At 53.4% G+C, this 17851-nt stretch overlaps 1 protein-coding gene across 5 annotated transcripts in view; it reads right to left on the bottom strand.

Moving 5' to 3' along the window:
• The window catches only part of NFATC2 (nuclear factor of activated T cells 2), a 142809-nt gene that overhangs the window by 23063 nt on the left and 101895 nt on the right, over window positions 1-17851 (bottom strand). For all 5 annotated transcript variants that reach the window (XM_036244331.1, XM_036244330.1, XM_036244329.1 and 2 more), the window contains exons 7-9: window positions 14608-14663; window positions 14090-14216; window positions 11215-11904 (exon numbers count right to left, since the gene is read on the bottom strand). In XM_036244331.1, coding sequence (XP_036100224.1) covers window positions 11215-11904; window positions 14090-14216; window positions 14608-14663 — 873 coding nt within the window. The remainder of the gene's footprint in view (window positions 1-11214; window positions 11905-14089; window positions 14217-14607; window positions 14664-17851) is intronic.

Raw genomic sequence — 17851 nt, 5'->3', positions numbered from 1 at the left:
ATGTATTTTTTGCCGATCTGACAAAAAACATAGGTATCGTTTTGATTCATTCACACCGGACGGCTGTTGTTGTGTTGGCTGCTGTCCTTTTTTATTTGCCAATCTAAGGGAAAAAGAAGTCCGTGCCCCTGACTCCACAGTCAGGTATCGCATGGTTTAGAAATTCTTCCGGTGCTCTGGTTGAAAATCGCTGCCCTAGAATCAACGGCCAATTTACAGGAAACACTGAGGACAGAGGAACATGCTCAAGCTCACCACGGGGACATAAGTGGTAGAAGCCAGAGTGTGAGAAATTTTACAGGATACACAACCTGGTTTCTTCATCACATAAACTGCCACGTACTATTAATAATGATGAAACAAAGGCAAGGTTATGCTGTTTATTCCAGAGGGCACACCATCAGATTAAAATAGACTCAATGCCCTGGCCGGTTTGGTTCAGCAGTTAGAGCGTTGGCCCGCAGACCGGGAAGTCCCGGGTTCGATTTCCACTAAGGGCACGTACCTTGGTTGCAGTTCATCACCGGCCCTGGTTGGGGTTGTGCGGGTGGCAACCACTCGATGTGTCTCTCTCACATTAATGTTTCTCTCTCTCTCTTCCTCCCTCTCTCCCTCTCGCTCTATTTGAAAATAAATGCAAAAAATAAAAATAAAATAAATATCCTTGGGTGAGGATAAAATAAATAAATAAATAAGTAAAATAAAATAGACTCAAAACCCAAGGTATCCGATTGCAGTCTGCAGGCCTGGTCTGAATCCTGATTCAAACCACAAAACGTAAAAATAAAGAAGAAAAAGGTTTTATTATATGTATGAGACAATCATACGCAGAAGTTTAAACCGGGCATTTCATGGGGTATCCCACGGATCAGCTGTGAGTGTTTCTTGATATTAAGGAATTCAAATTAAGTTTCATGCGTGCCAATGGTATTATGAGTATTTTCAGCATCCTTTTTAGAAATACATACTGACTATTCTACACGTGAAATGACGTCGTTTTGATATCTAAGCTTTCTGATGTCTAGGATTTGCTTCACACTATGGCTCTGGAGTGGAGGCGACAGAGGGTGGAGGCAGAGAAACATCGGGACTGGCCGTGGGTTGATGAGGGTGGAAGCTGGGCGGTGGGTTCATGGGTACCTGGTGCCACTCTATGTTTATATAGAGTCCAAATACTTCATAATAAAAGGTCTTTTCAAATCTTACTCCTGACCACAAGGAGGGGGAGGAAGAAAGGCAGAGGGAGCCCCATTGTGCGCCCAGTGCTGGCTTAGGCAGCCTCGGACAGGAGGGCCGCTCCCGGAGCGCAGCTCCCAAGCCCAGGGCCTCACAGGTCCAGACAGAAGCCTCCACGGAGCGAGGTCAGCCAGTGCGAGGGGAGCCACAGCAGAGCGGGGTAACAGTGGACACGCCGTCCACCTCCGGGAGCCCGGGTGCTGGCGACGGGGCCAAGCACGCGCTCGTCCAGGGGAAGTGGTCTCTCCACCGGGCCGGCCCTGACCCTGACTCCCGGTCCCCACGATGTGCAACGTGGGGCCCAGGGCAGCCAGATCCTTCGATTTTCTAAGGAAAGCCGGAAATCTGTATTTTTATGTGCAATCTCCTGATTTTTAAACGCTGTCACCTAATCCAAATATTTTTGAAAATACTGTGTGGGCCAAACAAAATATCTGCAGGCTGAACGCAGCCCGTGGAACGCCCGCTGGCCACCCCTGTTCCACATTCTGCAGCTGACCACAACCCCATCCATCTGTGAGCAGCGGAGAGGGCGCATTCATCAGTGTGGGCCCCGTTCTTTCTCAGGCATCCAAGAAAGCCGAGAATTCAACCAGCAACTTCCAGAAATCTGTACGAAGCGGCTGCGGAATATTTCCAGCGAGTCCTCCACGCTGTCAGCTTGGGCCGCAGAACCTCTGCTCTGTCTCGCGTTTTGGAAACGAACCGCCAGGGAGTGTCCTTTCGACTTTCCCAGGACGGTGGAACTAACAGGCTTCAGATGAAACCCATTTGCTGGTGTGCAGAATGCCCGGGACTTGAGTCCAAACCGCCTGCAACAGGCAACCCTGTCATAAAACCCAGCTGGGGTGTCCAGCGCCCGTGGTAAAATGACCAGCAGCCCCCCACTTGGGTGCCTGGCCACAGATCTGATTTCATGGCGGTTTAAAGGGAGGAGGCAGATGTCATCCTGAGAGCTGAAGGGGCTCCTTTCAAATTCAAGTCTCACTTTGTCTGTGGCTTCACCCAGAGAGAGACTCTTGACACTGTGGATGGGCAAAACAGGCCCATCTTTACAGACAGTCTCGGCTTCACCAGAGCCTCTGGTCAATAACAAATTAAAGAGGTGTCAAGAATGCGGGGAGAAGAGCCAGAGAAATGGTTTCATCATTCCCCAAAACAAAGCCCCTCTTTTCTTTCTTTCTTCTTCTTTTTTTTTTTTTTTTCTGGAAAGGTAGAAAGTAAAAGCAAATCCGTGCTAACATCGAATTAAATAATTCCAGGGCCAGAAAAGAGTCCGAAACGATGCTCAAAGGTGACAAAAAACACCCAGTTCTCAACGCAGTGGAACTGAGCAAAACCAGGACTATTTCATAAAAAAGGTGGGGTGGTGGTTTTTTGTTTTTCTAGAAAAAAGAAAGCTTCACTATTTATCCAAAATGGGTTTATTGATGGGGGAAGAAGGTAGGGAGCACAGAGAAAAATCTAATATTGAAGGAAGGTCTGATTCCTTGTCCCCCATCTACTTACTTCATCGCTTCAAATAACTAAATTGCTTTTCAAATTCTATTTCCCTAAAGAAAAAAAATTGCCCCGGCCAGTGTGGCTCAGTGGTTGAGCATCGTCCCATGCACAGAGAGGTCGCCGGTTGAATCCCGGTCGGACGGGGCACATGCCTGGGCTGCGGGCCTGATCCCGGCGGGGACGAGCAGCCAATCGATGTTCCTCTCTCACCAATGTTTCTCTCTCTCTCTTTCCATCTCCCTTCCTCTCTTTCTAAAATCAATAAAAACATTTAAATAAATAAAATAAAGGCCAGTGACCAAGTTGATTCTAGGTAACCCAAGATCACTGCATTCTTTGAAAAGAAAAAGAAAGAAAAAAAATTGCAGCTAGAGCAGACACTGGGAAGTATGCATTTTTTTACATAACTTTGGGTCAATTCTTTGTTAGGAATTCTCTTGGGTCACGGTCTGGGATGCGTGAGGACCTGTCACAACTACAGTCCTGCCCGCACTATTGCATCACCCTGAATGCGCATGTGTCCGGCAGTGTGCCAGCACATTCGTCTCTGTGCCTGTAAGAACGAAGGCACAGAGGGTTTTTTTTGTTTTTTTTTAATCCTTGCCCGAGGACATTTTTCCATTTTTTGTTCAGATAGAGCGCAAGGGAGAGAGAGGAAGAGAGAGAGAGAGAGAAACATTGACGTGAAGGGACACATTGAGTGGCTGCCACCCGCACGACCAACCAGGGCCGGGGACAAACTGCAACTGAGGTACGTGCCCTTAGCGGGAACCGAACCCGGGTCTCTCTGGACCGCAGGCCGACGCTCCAACCGCTGAGCCAAACCGGCCAGGGCGCACAGAGGGTTTTTAAAAAGGAAGGTTTGGATGCTGACCTACCTGTGACTCTTGGTTCATGGGTCCCCGTATTCCTTCACAAGTATATTCACTTATTACTACAAAGGAATAACCTCAGTTGGAGGTAGACACGGAATGCAGCATCTGACTCAGAATAGTTAAAAGCACAGGTTTTGGCGAATGACAACGGCGCCACCGGAAGACACCGACCGTCTCTCTTGGTCCTCTTCTTTGGGCTCCGTCTGCTCTTTGCGGCTCAGATGCTGCTTGGGAATGAGGGCTGAGTGGACAGCAAGTCTGAGAACAGCCTTTCTTGTGGTTTGGTAGCTTCTGACCTCAAAATGCAAGAGTGCATTCCTTTAGAAACATCTGCTTTGCAGAATTTAAAAAGATGGCCGAGCGTTTATGGGTCTGGAGTCGGCTGGAAGGGGGAATCCTTAGTTACATAAGCCAGCGCTTAGGGTGAAGGACAGCTGGGTGGCACAGCTAGACACTGAGGTTCTTCCAAGGCAGGGAGCCACCACGAGGGCAAAATGAAGATGCCCCTGGAGACAGACACCTACCTGATGTTCCCTCTCCTGGGAGAGGGACAAAGACCTGCTATGAGCTCAGTTAAGTCATCTTCGAACAGTAGGTCTTGCAAACTCTGTGGGCTCCTCTCTAGGCAAGCAGTTGTGTGGACTTTGGAATTTTCTAGGCAACTCTAAATGCCCTTTGCTGAACTAACCAGCCACAGCCTAGCGAGGTAAGGAGGCCAGAGGCCCAGCACCAGCCCCGGGCACTTCGAAGCCCAGCTCTGCCCCACTCCTCCTGCTGGCACAGTCGCTGGCTCAGTCGGCTTGGGCTGCCGGGACAAAGAAGCCACCGGGGGCTTACAAACAACCCACATTTATTCCCCACGGTTCCGGAGGCTGGGAAGTCCAAGGTCCAGGCGCCGGCAGATTCTGCCCACTTCCCCGTAACAACCTCCCAGTGTCACCTCACATGGCGGAAGGGAACGGAACTGCAGGGCCCCTGGCATAAGGTCACTAATCCCACTCCCGAAGGCTCCATCCTCAGGACCCATCACCTCCCAAAGGCTCCCCCTGCAAACACCATCACACTGGGGTTAGGATTCAACATAGGAATCAACACAGGATTCAACACAGTGGGGGGAGGGGACCACGACTCTCCAGGCCGTAGCAGCAACCCCGAGTCAGTGACGATGACGCCGAGGGCGAAGGTGGTAGTGATGGAGGAGGAGAGCTACCGTAACGACGGCTGAGCACTCACCGTGCCAGGAACTGGTCGAGTGCTCTTCTCACCGAAATGCTCCCACTTCCGTTCTTACGGTAACCGGAGCTGGGGGCCATCATCACCAGTGACTTGCCCAAGGTCACAAAAGAGTGAAGTGATGAAGCGGGACTGAAAGCCACACAGGACAACCTCAGGAACTCTACACCCAGCAGACCCCGAATCCAGGCTAGCCCCTGGGACCAGCCATCCCGTTCCTAAGAACTGGCCCCTGCCACCCGCCGCCCGCCAGGTGCATGCGTGCTGCAGTGACCGTCAGAGGCTCCCATGGACCTGTGTGTGCACCACGCTCTCTGGCAGAAGGAAGGGGGCAGGTGAGAACATACCTTTGCACCTGCTCACAATGACCTAAAGCAACTCTGCTTCATGTATTCTCCAGGGGGTGGTACCACCCCCCACTCAAGGGGTGAAAGCTGATTCTTGGGGGTAAAACTTCTTACATATGACAATGGTCTGCGCTCTGCAAAGGGCCACGGTACCTAAGCAGACAGGCAGTAGATCTCTGGGCCTGACCTTTCATGGGAGCAGGGAGCAGGGAAAACTGGTCTAGACGGAAGTCTGAGCAGGATGGGCTGGGGGGGGGGGGTTGATAAAGATGGCTCTACATGGCTGGAGAAGAATTAGCATCAGGAGCAGGGCAGAAATGGGAACAGGAAGGGGCTGGGAATCTTTTTTACCTTGTTGCGTTTTTGGACCGTGCGGCCATATTGCCTGCAGAAAACGCAGATATTTTCTAACGAACTGTCCACAGAAATGCTGGCCGCAGCCTTCAGCAGGGGCCTAGATCCTGCTGGTGCCCACTAAGGGCAGCCCTGTGACCTGGGCGTGGCACCTCACAGCCCCACAGGGGCATGGCCTCTGGGCCGCGCAGCCAGGCGAGCGTTTCGCTCGTTTCTCGTCACAGCGGAGAATCCCCGAGTTTGACCTACATGGGCACCGCCATCCCCGGGGCCCAGGGAGGCCACCAGGAGGCCAGGCCACAGAGAGCCAATTCGGCAGCCAGGCGGCCTGTGGGCTTCGACGCCTCCCCAAACAGGACCTGCTTTGTCACAGGCTTGCTGTGGGCACGGGGCAGCCCCAGTGACAGATTCCTGAGCTGCGGGACACGGGCATGCTGGCCACAGAACGCTCTTTCCTCCCCGGGGCCCGGCCCCCTTCCCGCACGTCGGAGGGGGCACCTTCTGTCCATCTCCCCTGGCCTGTTCCTCGTGCTGGCACATCGAGCTTCCGGGTAAAGAGCCTCTTCGGAGGACACCCCGGCCCCGCTGCCAAGAGCAACCAGCAAAGCTTGTGCTGCTGTCCGTGATCTGCCCGGGAACACAGCAGGGGACACACTCGCCGGACTCCGGGGGGCCTGGTCCAGGGCACCCTCTCCCTCGTGCCGGTCAACATCCCCAAGGCTGACACGGGAGGGTGGGCCTGTGCTCTGGGGCTCTGCTCATACTTGTGCCCACATGGGAGACACAGAGCCCACAGCTCTTGGGTCCACGGGCCAATGCTCTAACCACTCAGCCAACCCGGCCAGGGTTCGGTGAATAATTTTAAGTTCATGTGAGGAACAGAGAGGTAGATTCAAAAGCATACAGACTGGAGATTGCTCTTCCTACATGTATAAACACGCGCACACACGCACACGCGCACACACACCCCATCTGCCGTCACTAACAGACACTGGCAGAGGCTCAGACCATCCCTGAGACCACGTCCTCTCTCCCCAGGACATTTCCAGAATGGAACTGAGGATGCCCCTTGAGTCCCAGGCCTCGCCCCTGTCCCTTTTGTCTGTGTGTCAGTCTCCAGGCTCTGGTGTACGCTCGCGACCGCAGAGCCCGTGCTGAGACGGCCGACGACCTGAGACCCCCACTTCTTGGGAGAGGGTGGTACCGACAGCACCCAGCAGGAGCTCCACCCGGGCCCCTGTCCCAGCACCTGTCCTGCTGGCCTGGCCCTGCGCAGCACAAACACTCCTACCTGCCGATCAAGGCCCCCTGGGCGGCCGTGGCTCTGGGCAACAGAAGTAGCAAGAACGACCTGTGGGTAGATCACCTTTTGGCAACTCCAGTCCCATTGGAAACGAGGGCTCTCGGGAAGGCATGCACCACCCTCCAGCCCATTCCTGCAGCGGGACTCACACGCTTCAGACCTGGCTTGGTCTAAACTGCAGTAAACTCTTGCCTCCCTACAGGCCATTTTCCAAACGCAGCAGAGTGATCTTTTCAAAGAGTAGGTCAAATCACACGGGGCTGCAGCCAAAAATCCGCCCACGCCGGCTGGCTCCTCTGACCTCCTAGCCTCCACCGCGGCTGTTCCCTCTCCCTAAAACACTCTTCCCGCAGATCCTCCCCCAGCACGCCTCCTCAGAGCGGCCTGGCAGAGGGAGCCGAAGCCGCCCTACCCAGCCCCACTCTAGCGCTAACTGTCCTCCTGGCTTCTGTCGCCAGCCGAAATAGGCTTAGTTATCACTTACACGCTGTCAACTTCACACACACGCAAAACCACCAGAGCAAGGACTTGCCCACCATTGTGTCCCTGAGTCCAGAACAGAGCCGGGCACAGAGAAGGCAGCCAGTACATAAACCCCTGTGGGCGAGAGGCAGGGAGGAAGGAGTGGGGACGCGAAAGACGGGGAGGGGTCTGGGGGAGGGAAGACCCCATTCACAGAATCATGTGACTGCTAGGAGTTTCCCAGGTACACCCAGCAGCTAAGTTTAGAAGAAGGTGCCCGTTACTGAAGGACCAAGGAGCCGAGAAAACTCGAGTGAGCACGTGTACAGCATACTTTGCAGAACCAAGAAAAAGTGCCTGATCGGGGTGGTGGAGGAGAGAGGGACTGAGGATGCATTCCGCCCTGGAATAGCACTTACTTTCCAGTTCAAAAAGAAGGCTTTTTGAAAATGTCTCCAGTGCTTAGCGTGGAGGAAGTACAAGCTGCATTTTGGAGCTCCAAGACGAAACGGAGCCCAGACAGACAGCGTCTGTGTGCAGGAATGCAGCTTGGGGAGAGGACAGAGACGAAAAGCAGACGGAACACAAGGCAGCCAGGTGTGACACCCAGACAGGGTCCTGGATCCTCAGCACAAGGTCAGGAAAAGATAACCAAGTGCCGGGGGCTTCCCAGGGGCACAGGCGAGCAGCGTGGTCAACTTCCAAGGCACTGTTTGCATTTGGACCATGTCTGCTGGTGACCCCTTCTTTCTCCATCGGTGGAACGCTCCCTGGACCCTCAAAACACTAATCCCAGCTCTCACGAAGTTTCCAAGTCTACTTTGCCAAAATCCTAAGGCAAATAAATGGTACCTAAGAAATACACAAGCTAGAAGCACATCGTACTGGAGTTGGTGCAGCCAGATACGTATTGGGGTGGGCCCCCTTTGGAACAATCAATGACAGGGGCAGAGAAGGATCTGGAAAACCTAGGATGTCTCCCAACCAGACTAAATAAATGACCCAGGAATTTCCAGTTTGCCTGTCAGCACTAAATGCAAAGCAACAAACTGAGCAGTCTGAATCCCCCAATACGCCACCGGTGGAGTCGGAGACCGCTCCAGGGCTCCCAGAGGCCTGTTGGAGGGGTCTGCGTTCCAGCAACTAGGAGACAAGACAGCACCCCCTTCTTCCTGGTGGCTACAGGGTGGTGCAGTTGGGGGCTTACACTAGGCACAACCAGCCCCATGGGAAACTGCCCATCGGAGGAGAGGGCCCCGCGTTGGGCGGAGCCTCGGGGACAATGCTGATGAAGCACTGTACATCGGACCGGCAGCCACCCTGCTCCCTTTGGGGGCCCCAGGAACATGAAGCGTAAGAGCTGAGAAGTCTGCATGTGGAACACGGGATGGGGCAGTTCTGCGTGTTAGTCTGACATTCCTTCACGTTCTTTCTCCCGAGTTTGGGGGAGGGGGTGTTCCAGGCCTGCCATGGGGCACAGCACTAGGGCTCCAGCCACATGGGGTTCACTATGTGGACAGCACCCTGGGATTGTGTGCTCTCTTATCTACGATCGACTCGTTTTGGAAAGGGTCATGTCCCCTTATTTTAGAGAGTTATAATGTCCACTAGTGTAGTAAAGGCTCTGAGAAGTCCCGCAGTGCACGAGTTTTGTAAAAATCTGGTTTAAGTGAGTTTTCCCAGCTTTTAAAGCACAGCATAGGGAATATTAACCATGTTGTAATAACTTTGTATGGTGCCTGGTGGGTCCTTGGAATATTGGGGAGATCACTTTGTAAAGTATATGACTGTCTAACTGCTACGCTGCACACCTGAAACTAATACAATAAAATATCGAATGTCAACTGTAACTAAAGACCAAGATTACATTTTGAAGAAAGTCATGGAGCCCTCACTTCAGAGAATGCTGCCTCCAACCCACGGAACTGGGTTTGCGCAGAATGTTCTTGAGGAAAGGCTCCGTCGGGGGACCGGGTCTCACTGCTCAGCTCCCTGCGCGTGCTGCCGACCTGCCAGGACTTGGGACCTGCCTGAGCTCAGAATGACCCCTCGGAGGCCGCAGGAGGCCCCTTCTCCGCTGCTTTCTCTATCGCCTGGGCTTCCGTGAAAACCGGAAGCACCTCTGTGGGTCGGGGGTGACTCCTGACTCGAAAAGGTGACTCCTGACCACCCCAGCCCACTTGGTGGGTCACGAAGAGCCGGGGCGCAGACTCGCTCACTCCCGCTCCCTGCCCGAGCCGCCCACCGTTTGTCTTTAATCTGGGGTGACGGACAGGGTGGGAGGGGCCGGCACGTTTCTTGCTCTGGACACTGAACCCACACAGGACACAGTCAGCCAGGGAAAGTTACCTGCCTCATTTATTTATAAAGCACCCCGGCCCGGATACACCCCCCAACCTGCACGTGGGCGAGGTCCGGTTACAGCCGCGTTTCATTTAACCACTTGCAATACCGATTCGTCTCCGTGGAACTTTCTACGCGACGATCTCCTTGAAAACAGGCACCAAAAGTGTATCTTCACCATTTTGGGTGTAAACTGAGAATGGATTGCACTTGGATCTGCCTTTCAAAACCGAGCCCAGCGACCCTAAGTCAACCTGTGTTGGATTAGTCAGGATCAACTGGATTAGACGGATCAATTCTTAATGCAGCCAAACCTTGAGGTCAGCCTTGCAAGGCACGCGGGTGGTCTGACCCTACACATACTAAGTGGCCCTGGGGATCTCTGCTGGGTGCATGTGGGGGAGGTTTTTGATAGCTGTACTAGAGAGAAGACGTGGAGACCGCTAGAAGCCACAGTACCCCCAGATAACCCGAAGCATCAAATCTTTGCATAAAGTAAAAGTCAAGAACATTCCTGCCACTCAAGTGCCTGGCATTTAGTACCTGGTCTCTATGATAACTCCTGTGGCCATTACGGAGCTTTCTGGCTTACTTCCTAATCCTTGGCTGGGTTCCTGAGAATAAATTTGCCTAAATAATTGAGGTCTCAGGGAGTATCAGATGCTACTGTCTCTACACGAGAGGCTGGAGCCGTGGATGGCCGCCAGCGGTATAGGTTTTCTTTCTCCTGTTAAGAAACCCAAACCACCTGTCTTCCCGTTCCTGGAGCCCCCAGGGGACGGCTGCTCTGCCTGCCCCGCCCTCTGTCCTTCAGCTGCACCTGGCTGATCCCAGGTGAGTGTCACAGACCAATGTCACATACGCAGCCACTCCAACTAGCCTACCCTCCAGCTGCAAGCCCCCCCCCAGCCCCCGCCCACACACTCGGGCACCTCCAGCCTCACAAAGCCGCCTCCGCACTTGTCCTTGACCCAACCACAACGGAAGCCCACTGTTCCCCGCCCATCAATGTGCTTCTCTGTTCCGCCAGCACACGGCAGGGAGATGCCCGCAGCCTGCCCGCAAGCCCCCATTCATGCTCCCTCCTCACTGAGCCACTTTTCAAAGACCTTTCTCCTTCCCTTTTCTCTACCCCCAAACACACAAAAGAGGGTTAGAAAGCGGGTGTTTTTTTCTCTCTACAGGAATAAAAGGTTAGCTTTCCTTCCTTTCTGTTTTCCTACCCTTGGTCTAAATTTGGCAAATGGGAAGCGAGTGGAAGCGGTTAAAAACTGACCCAGTTCACGACCCCAGAGATACTGCTGTGGCCAGAACATTTGCTCTTTCTCTTACCATGGTTGGGGGTGGCATCTAAACCAGCACCCACCCCCAAAGTCCTGCTGGGAAATGATTCATGCACAGACATGGGTGAGGCCTTAAGGGTCGTCTTATGCAACCCCTTGGATTACCGAAGGGACACGGAGGTCCCGGGGGTAAAGGAAGATCCCCCGGCCACGCGGTGCACTAGGGATGCTTCAGGCATCGTCTTTAGGGGCAAGAAGAAAAACTAGCATCTTACCGTCATCCAAGTAGGTCTGATCCAAGTTCTGCTCCTGCTTAATTGTCACTCCTGCGGGTAATACTTCCTTTTGGTCACTGACCGGGGGTCCGTTTTTGGCGGCTCTTTGGCTTGTGGCATTCTGCTGCTGAATGACCGTGGGGTAGGACCCCGGGCTCAGCCTCTGACCCTGACTGACAGGGGGCGGGCCGGGCCTGGTGGTGCTGGGTGCGAAATTCTCGCAGTACATGATGTGCTGGGACTCCGGGTGGCTCCCGCAGCGCAGCTGCTGGTTGGTAGGCGAGTAGTGGATCACCGGCGAGGCCTGCTGGTTGGCCGGGGAGGAGTGCAGCAGGCCGGAGCTCTGGCCCTGGGAGCCGGCGTGCACCAGCACGGAGCAGTGGGCGTCCGCGAGGGACAGGGGGGTAGCCATGAGGGCTGGCTGCTGGTAGCCCAGCAGGCTGGGGCTCAGGCTCTTGCTCCGTTGGTACAGGACAGCCGCTGGGTTCTGCTGCTGGTAGCGGGCATCGGGGGATGAGAGCCCTGAGCGGAATTGCTGGCAGGGAGCCATGGTGGCCACAAGGCAGGAGGGGGACTCGGCCACTCTGGGGTGCTGTGGGTAGTAAGGCTGGCTCCCCAGGCCCCCGTGGATGGGACTGCAGATCAAGGTGGGGTCATATTCATCCGTGGGCTCTGTCTTGATGGCTGGGACTGCGAGGAAAGCACACGGGTGCACCATGCTTAGACAGCCGCAGATGCGCAGAGGGCTAGCAGACAGCGGGTGGGGACACGGCCTTGGGAGTCCGAATGGGTGGATCAAAGAGTTGGGCGCTGTCATTTGTTAGCCTGGGGCAAGAGGCTCCCCGTGCAATGGTCTTAGGTCGGAAGCCTAACTCTGGGCGATGATTGTGAACTACAGATCTTTCCAGTCGTGGAAAGGTGGTCTGTGAAAGGCGGGTCTGTCTCAGCCCCGGGACATGTGTAACCTTTTTCCCCAGGAGAAGAGCTCAGAGAAGAATGTTAATTTAAAATCATGCCTCCCCCTCCCTCTGCCCTTACAGTTCCAGCCCCTTCCCTGCTTGCTGTCCTTCATAATACTTATCACCACCTGAAATATTGTGTATGTTTTACATGCTTATATGTCTGAGCACCCCCCACTAGATTACCAGCTCCTCAAAGGGAATCTTGTTGTTGTTGGTTTGTCTGTTTTGTTCAATGCTGGGTCCCTAACACCTAAAACAGTGCCTGGAACTTCAATGACACTTAGATATTTTCTGGGTAAGAAATGACCAAATGGTGACGGTCAGCCTCCTTAGTTCTACGGTACTTTGGGGGGATGAGACCTGCTGGCTTGGGCCTCAGTTTCCCCATCTGTTACTGAGCGGTCACAAGCACACTGACCCTGTGGGGTTGTTGAGAGGGTTGGACAAGCTGTGTGGGCAAAGTTCTCAGTACAGTGACTGGTATACAGTAAGTGCTCAGAGCCTGCTGCTGTTGCAATTATATCACTATTACTGCTACTGTTGCTATTGCTATTCGTGGTGTTGTGGTTACTGTTCCTCTGTCCCCACCCAGGACAGTCACCAGAATTTCTCCTTCTCCAACATCCAGCCCCAGGAGCTGAGGAATCAGCTTTCTGTTCACGGGATACATGACTTGGAGACAGGACAGTAGTCAGGTGGGCCCGTCCTCAGGTACCGGGGGGAGGCGGCAGGGCCCAGCACTCATAGCACCCGTGCAGCTTTGCCACCAGCCATGGAAACCACTTCTCAAGATGCCAAAGTCCACCCTCTCGACCCCTGCTCGGGCCACGCTCAGACAGGTGCGTGCCAACCAGGCCCAGGGAGGCCTCACCACCACAGATGAGAGGTGAGAACACCAAAAAACGTAACTGAAAATGTCTGCGTTAGAAAGGACTGTGGCAATGCAGTCTGCAGCCCTCCCAGAGATGGTCTCCCCAGTTTGAGGTCCCACTGGGACACTGATGCTCACAGCATGACACGTCAGCCCTGGGCTGGGGCCACACAACCTGTGGACGCACCCCGCCAAAGCCAGGCGCCCCACCCCCCAGGCTAGGCTCCCAGGATCGCCCCTCAGGTCCATGCTTCTAGCAGCCCAGAGACTCTCCGTGAAGCTGTCACAGGACAGAAATTACACCCTGGGTGACAGTGTCAGACTGTAGGTTTCCAATCCCAGAAAGTGGCTATTGGGCCTGTCTTAAGCCTTGGGAAGCTCGTAGTCTGTTTCTGCAGCCTGATCGTAATTGCACATCATTAATAATAATAAATAATATCCATATTTCTTATTATCTGAGTCCTGTCCATTAGGGATCAGCTCCTCGAGGACAGGGCTTTGTGTCCGTTCTGTTCACTGCTGTGTCTCAAGCTCAGAACAGCATCTGGCCCTCACATATTTCCTGGACAAATGAATGGATGAAAAGTGGCATTTGTCACCATTCCTAGAACTGCAGTACTTCGTGGGAATGAGACCTCCTGGCCTGGTTATCCACCCAGGAATCCCACCTGGCCACGGGGTGACTACCCACAGTGGGGTCAACTAACGATTCCACAGGTTTTCGGGCACAGGTTTCCCTGTCATGATCACATCTGAGACAGGGACCGGAGTCACCAGCTTTGCAACCTGAACAAGTCCACCCTCCCAGAGGAGAATGTTAAGAACAGCCATAGCTTATATCATTGGTATCAGTTTCCTGTGCTAAGCTCTTCGTGAGCTCTTGATTTCTGTAACTTACAAGGAAGGTACCATCTGAGAGGGGAGGTAACAGGGCTGGTTGAGTCACCAGCCTGAGGTTGCCCAGCTGGCCACAGACACCTGGCGTCCTCACCCACACGCTCACTGCCCCTCCCACAGGGGGCCTTCGGGGAGAACCCCTCACCTGGGTGGTAGGTAAAGTGCTGAGGCTGACTTCGTTTTCTCTTGCCATTGATGACGTAGAAGTTCACCTTCACCGAGGTGCGGACGTGCTTGTTCCGGTACTCGGGGATCTCGACAAAAAGCATGTTCTGCAAGGAAGGGGTCGTCATTATCTTCACTGCCATAATGTCTACATTCCCATCCAAGGCCCCAGACACCTGCGGCCGGCCCGTCTGGGTGGACTCCCGACACACCCCACAGGTTTACCGCTGAAGTTCTGTGGGAGGGGAATTTGACTTCACAGCGGAAGCAAAGTCACTCGCTCTATCCAAGTATGTATCAAGAGGTCACTGTTACAAACCAGAGGGCCTGATGCTCACCCAACGTCTCATTCATTCGTCAATTCAATACCTACTGAGTGCCTGTTAGGTCCTAAGCACTGGGACTTGGGCGAAGGAGAGAAAGAAGGAAGGAAAGAGAACATGAGGGAGGTGGGCAGGAAGCAAGTCAGGGATTCGGCCATCTGATCCGGGTGCTTACGGGCTGGCTCTTGTCTTTATCCACCGTGGCCTCCATCTCCCAGATCTGCTGCCCATCTGGAAAATTTTAAAAAATGACAGACTTTGAATGAACTGTTAGAAGCCAAAGACTTAAGACAAAAACACACCAACTTCTGTTTATCTTGGGTTTTGTAGGCTATCATTTCAGTATGGCGAACTGTGCACTTGTGTTATGGCTGTCCGTATGTGCACTCATGTCTTTTTACTTTCATATATGTGTATTTCTTTTGGCAAAGAAAATGCATGGTGACAACGGAAAATAAGGGGAAACACGGACCATCATCCCATCACCATGATCTTTTTCTCTGCATCTCAAGGCCTATATGGCTTTTGTCCTTTCAAAATCAAAGTAGTGTTGTTAGACATTATATTTTACTATATGCTTCGTCCAACCAAGACTAGTTCCGAAATGCCCCCTTACGGATCACTGGCTGTCCCAAATGTGCCTTCTTGGTTGTCTGAACGCAGGGGGCTCATATAGTCTGTCCTAAGATGTCCTGGCTTAGGAGTCACCAGGGAGAATGGAAACATAGGATCCCGCTCTTCACCTTTCAGTCAACAGCCAGCCTGGATCTCACGGGGCTCATTGCAACAGCCCGTGAGAGGTTCTGCGCAGTAGTAAACTCTCCTTCCCTGGAGCACAGCAGCACCGGCTCCCCAGTTTGGGGCCAAAAGCCAAGCCAAACAAAACTCGGCATTTGCAAATAATAGATTTCTTTTGCTGACCACCTACATCGGCCGTGGGGCAGCTCTCGGCTCAAACAAATCATTTCCACCAGTGTTTCCAGGGTGTTTTGTGGAACACTGGCTCTGAAGATTATTAAATGGGTTTACGAGAATGGGAAACAAATTCTACAAGCTAATAAGCATGTGGGAAATGCCGAGTCAAAGTCAAATGGGTTTCTTTAGTGCAGGACTTCTCAGAGCCTTTATCTAGCTCACGTGCCGCATGCTCTCCAAGGTGGGCTAGCGTAGGTATTGTGTCCCAGCATTTGGTCAAAAGCCCTTTCCCCTCTTACAAAATTATGTTTCGGGTGTACAACGTTATAATTCGACGTCTGTATACACTACAAAGTAATCACCCCAAAAGTCTAGTTACTATCCATCACCATACAACTGACCCTTTTCCCCACTTTCCCCCACTTCTCAACCCCCTTCCCCTCTGTTAACCCCTGATGTGTTCTCTGGTTTTATTTTATTTTACTTGTTCATTTGGGGTTTTATTGTTTTGGGGGATTTTTTAGATTTCAAAATGGTGAAATCACAATGTTTTGTCTTTCTCTTTCTGACTTATTTCACTTAGCATTATACCCCCTCAACATCCATCCCCGCCGCCCCCTTTATAAAGCACAGCTATTAGCATCTTCTATAATAGGTTTGCTTTGAACCCTTAAGGAACGAAACTAAAGAAATCTGGTGCCCATCCATTATCTGAACTTAGTATAGGACACAGTCCCCAACATAGCAATGAATAAGGAGTCGTGTGATTGCTCCCACAGCTGAGGGGGTCTAGATACTCCTAGCAATGAACAAGCAATGACCCAGCTAGGGTCTCTGCACCAAGCCACCCTGACAGGGGTGACAGGTCTATCGGGAGCGATTCCGGAAATGACACCGAGAGCTGTGGGGGTGTCAAAGGGGAGAGGGAAGGTGGTCCACGCACGGACTTCCACTGGAGCGTAAGATCCCTGTGGGAGGGACCAGGTCATACCACCCCACCTCCCCGGACACACCCGAGCCAACAAAAGTGTCAGTGGTCCCGAAGCCTGCTGCTGGGCCCAAGAAAGAGCCAGAAGGTAACTTCTGCCACTGCTCAGAAGGAAGCAAGAAAAGAGAGGTAGACAGATGGACATCAAGGAACGTGAAGTCATAAAAATGGTATTTTCTACGTGCAAAGCCCTGAACAGAACCAGTCAGAGAAAATCCTTATTCCTTGCTCAGAAACAGGTCAAAGGTTATCCAACAGAGACATGTGGCCACCTCTCAGGTGGTTGTACAAATTAGGTGTGGGTCTCTCCAAAAGGCCTTCTCATTGGCTCATTGCAGCCAGAGCGGAAGTGAGAAGAGTAACAGGAAATTGACATTAACAATGCGCTGCTGCGGCTGGTGTGCTACCTCGTCCTGAACCTCTCATTGGCTGAGCTGAGTTCCACCGACAAGGTACCCTGGTCCTTCCCATTGGGCCCTTATCCTGTGTGAGTCTGACTTGCTTTGCAAAGCAAAGACTGTTCTCAGAAGTCTTACAATTGGGAGGAAAGGGAGCACCACCTGCAAAAGTGACCGGGAAGAATTAAGCGGGGTTCATGAGGCTGCCACCCCCAGCTCACTGCCTCGACGCGTGGCCACAGTGGGAGACAAAGCACAGAGAAGGCAAAACAACGATGTGATGGCCAGGGTGTCGCCGAGAGCAGAGTTCTCACGGTCTACGGGCCCGAAAGAAATAGGAGGGAGTCCTTCTCCCCAAGTCCACCCTTCTCCATCTCTGGTGGGCACATGTAAAACTGCACCCGCAGCCACAGAAATTCCGGTGCACGGCGGTTTGAGAGTACCCTCAGAAATCAGCCGGCCCAACACCATCCGAAGGGGACACGGAGGCCCGGAGGAGGGGGGCTGTCCAGGGGCAGGCAGTGGACAGCTCTCGGAGTCCTTAAAGAACTGCGGGCACAGTGCAACGCCGACGGAGATGCTTTGGGGAGAGAAGCTCATGGTCAATAAGCAGACAGATGATGGGCAGCGTCCTGGGAAGCTGGAGTAAGGGCCTCCCTAGGCGGGATCTTTCCAGGGTCACGCCCATCATGAGGGCTCACGCACAGCTCCTCAACCCTTCCCTGTCCCCCTGTGCCGCCAGGTACCACCCCACCTTCCACGGTGGCCCTGGCGGCCTGCATTCCTGGCCCCGCCTCTGCACCTGCCTCCCCGAGCAACCTTCTCATCCTGCCCAGGGAAACAGCAGCTGCCGCCTGTCCGCATTCACCCCGTGTGAAGCAGCGCAGAGCACTGCGCAGGTACGGGCCAGTTTAACCCGCGGACAGCCCTGGGCCACAGGTCTGAGCATCACCCCAGCTCCAGGTGAGGATGCTCGGGCACAGAGAGGTGAGCGCACTGGCCCCGGGACACACAGCCGAGGGCAGAAAAGCCAGGCTGGAGCCCAGGCCGCCTGGTACTCCTTATCACCCCAACGTTACGGGGTTTCAGAGTCCTGCGCCCGTGCCGCTGCTCTGCCA

The sequence above is a fragment of the Molossus molossus genome, unplaced genomic scaffold, assembly GCF_014108415.1.
Source record: "Molossus molossus isolate mMolMol1 unplaced genomic scaffold, mMolMol1.p scaffold_m16_p_6, whole genome shotgun sequence".
NCBI classification, from domain to species: domain Eukaryota; kingdom Metazoa; phylum Chordata; class Mammalia; order Chiroptera; family Molossidae; genus Molossus; species Molossus molossus.
The sequence above is the reverse complement of the archived record's forward strand: the minus strand, read 5'-3'. Positions and strand labels throughout refer to the sequence as shown.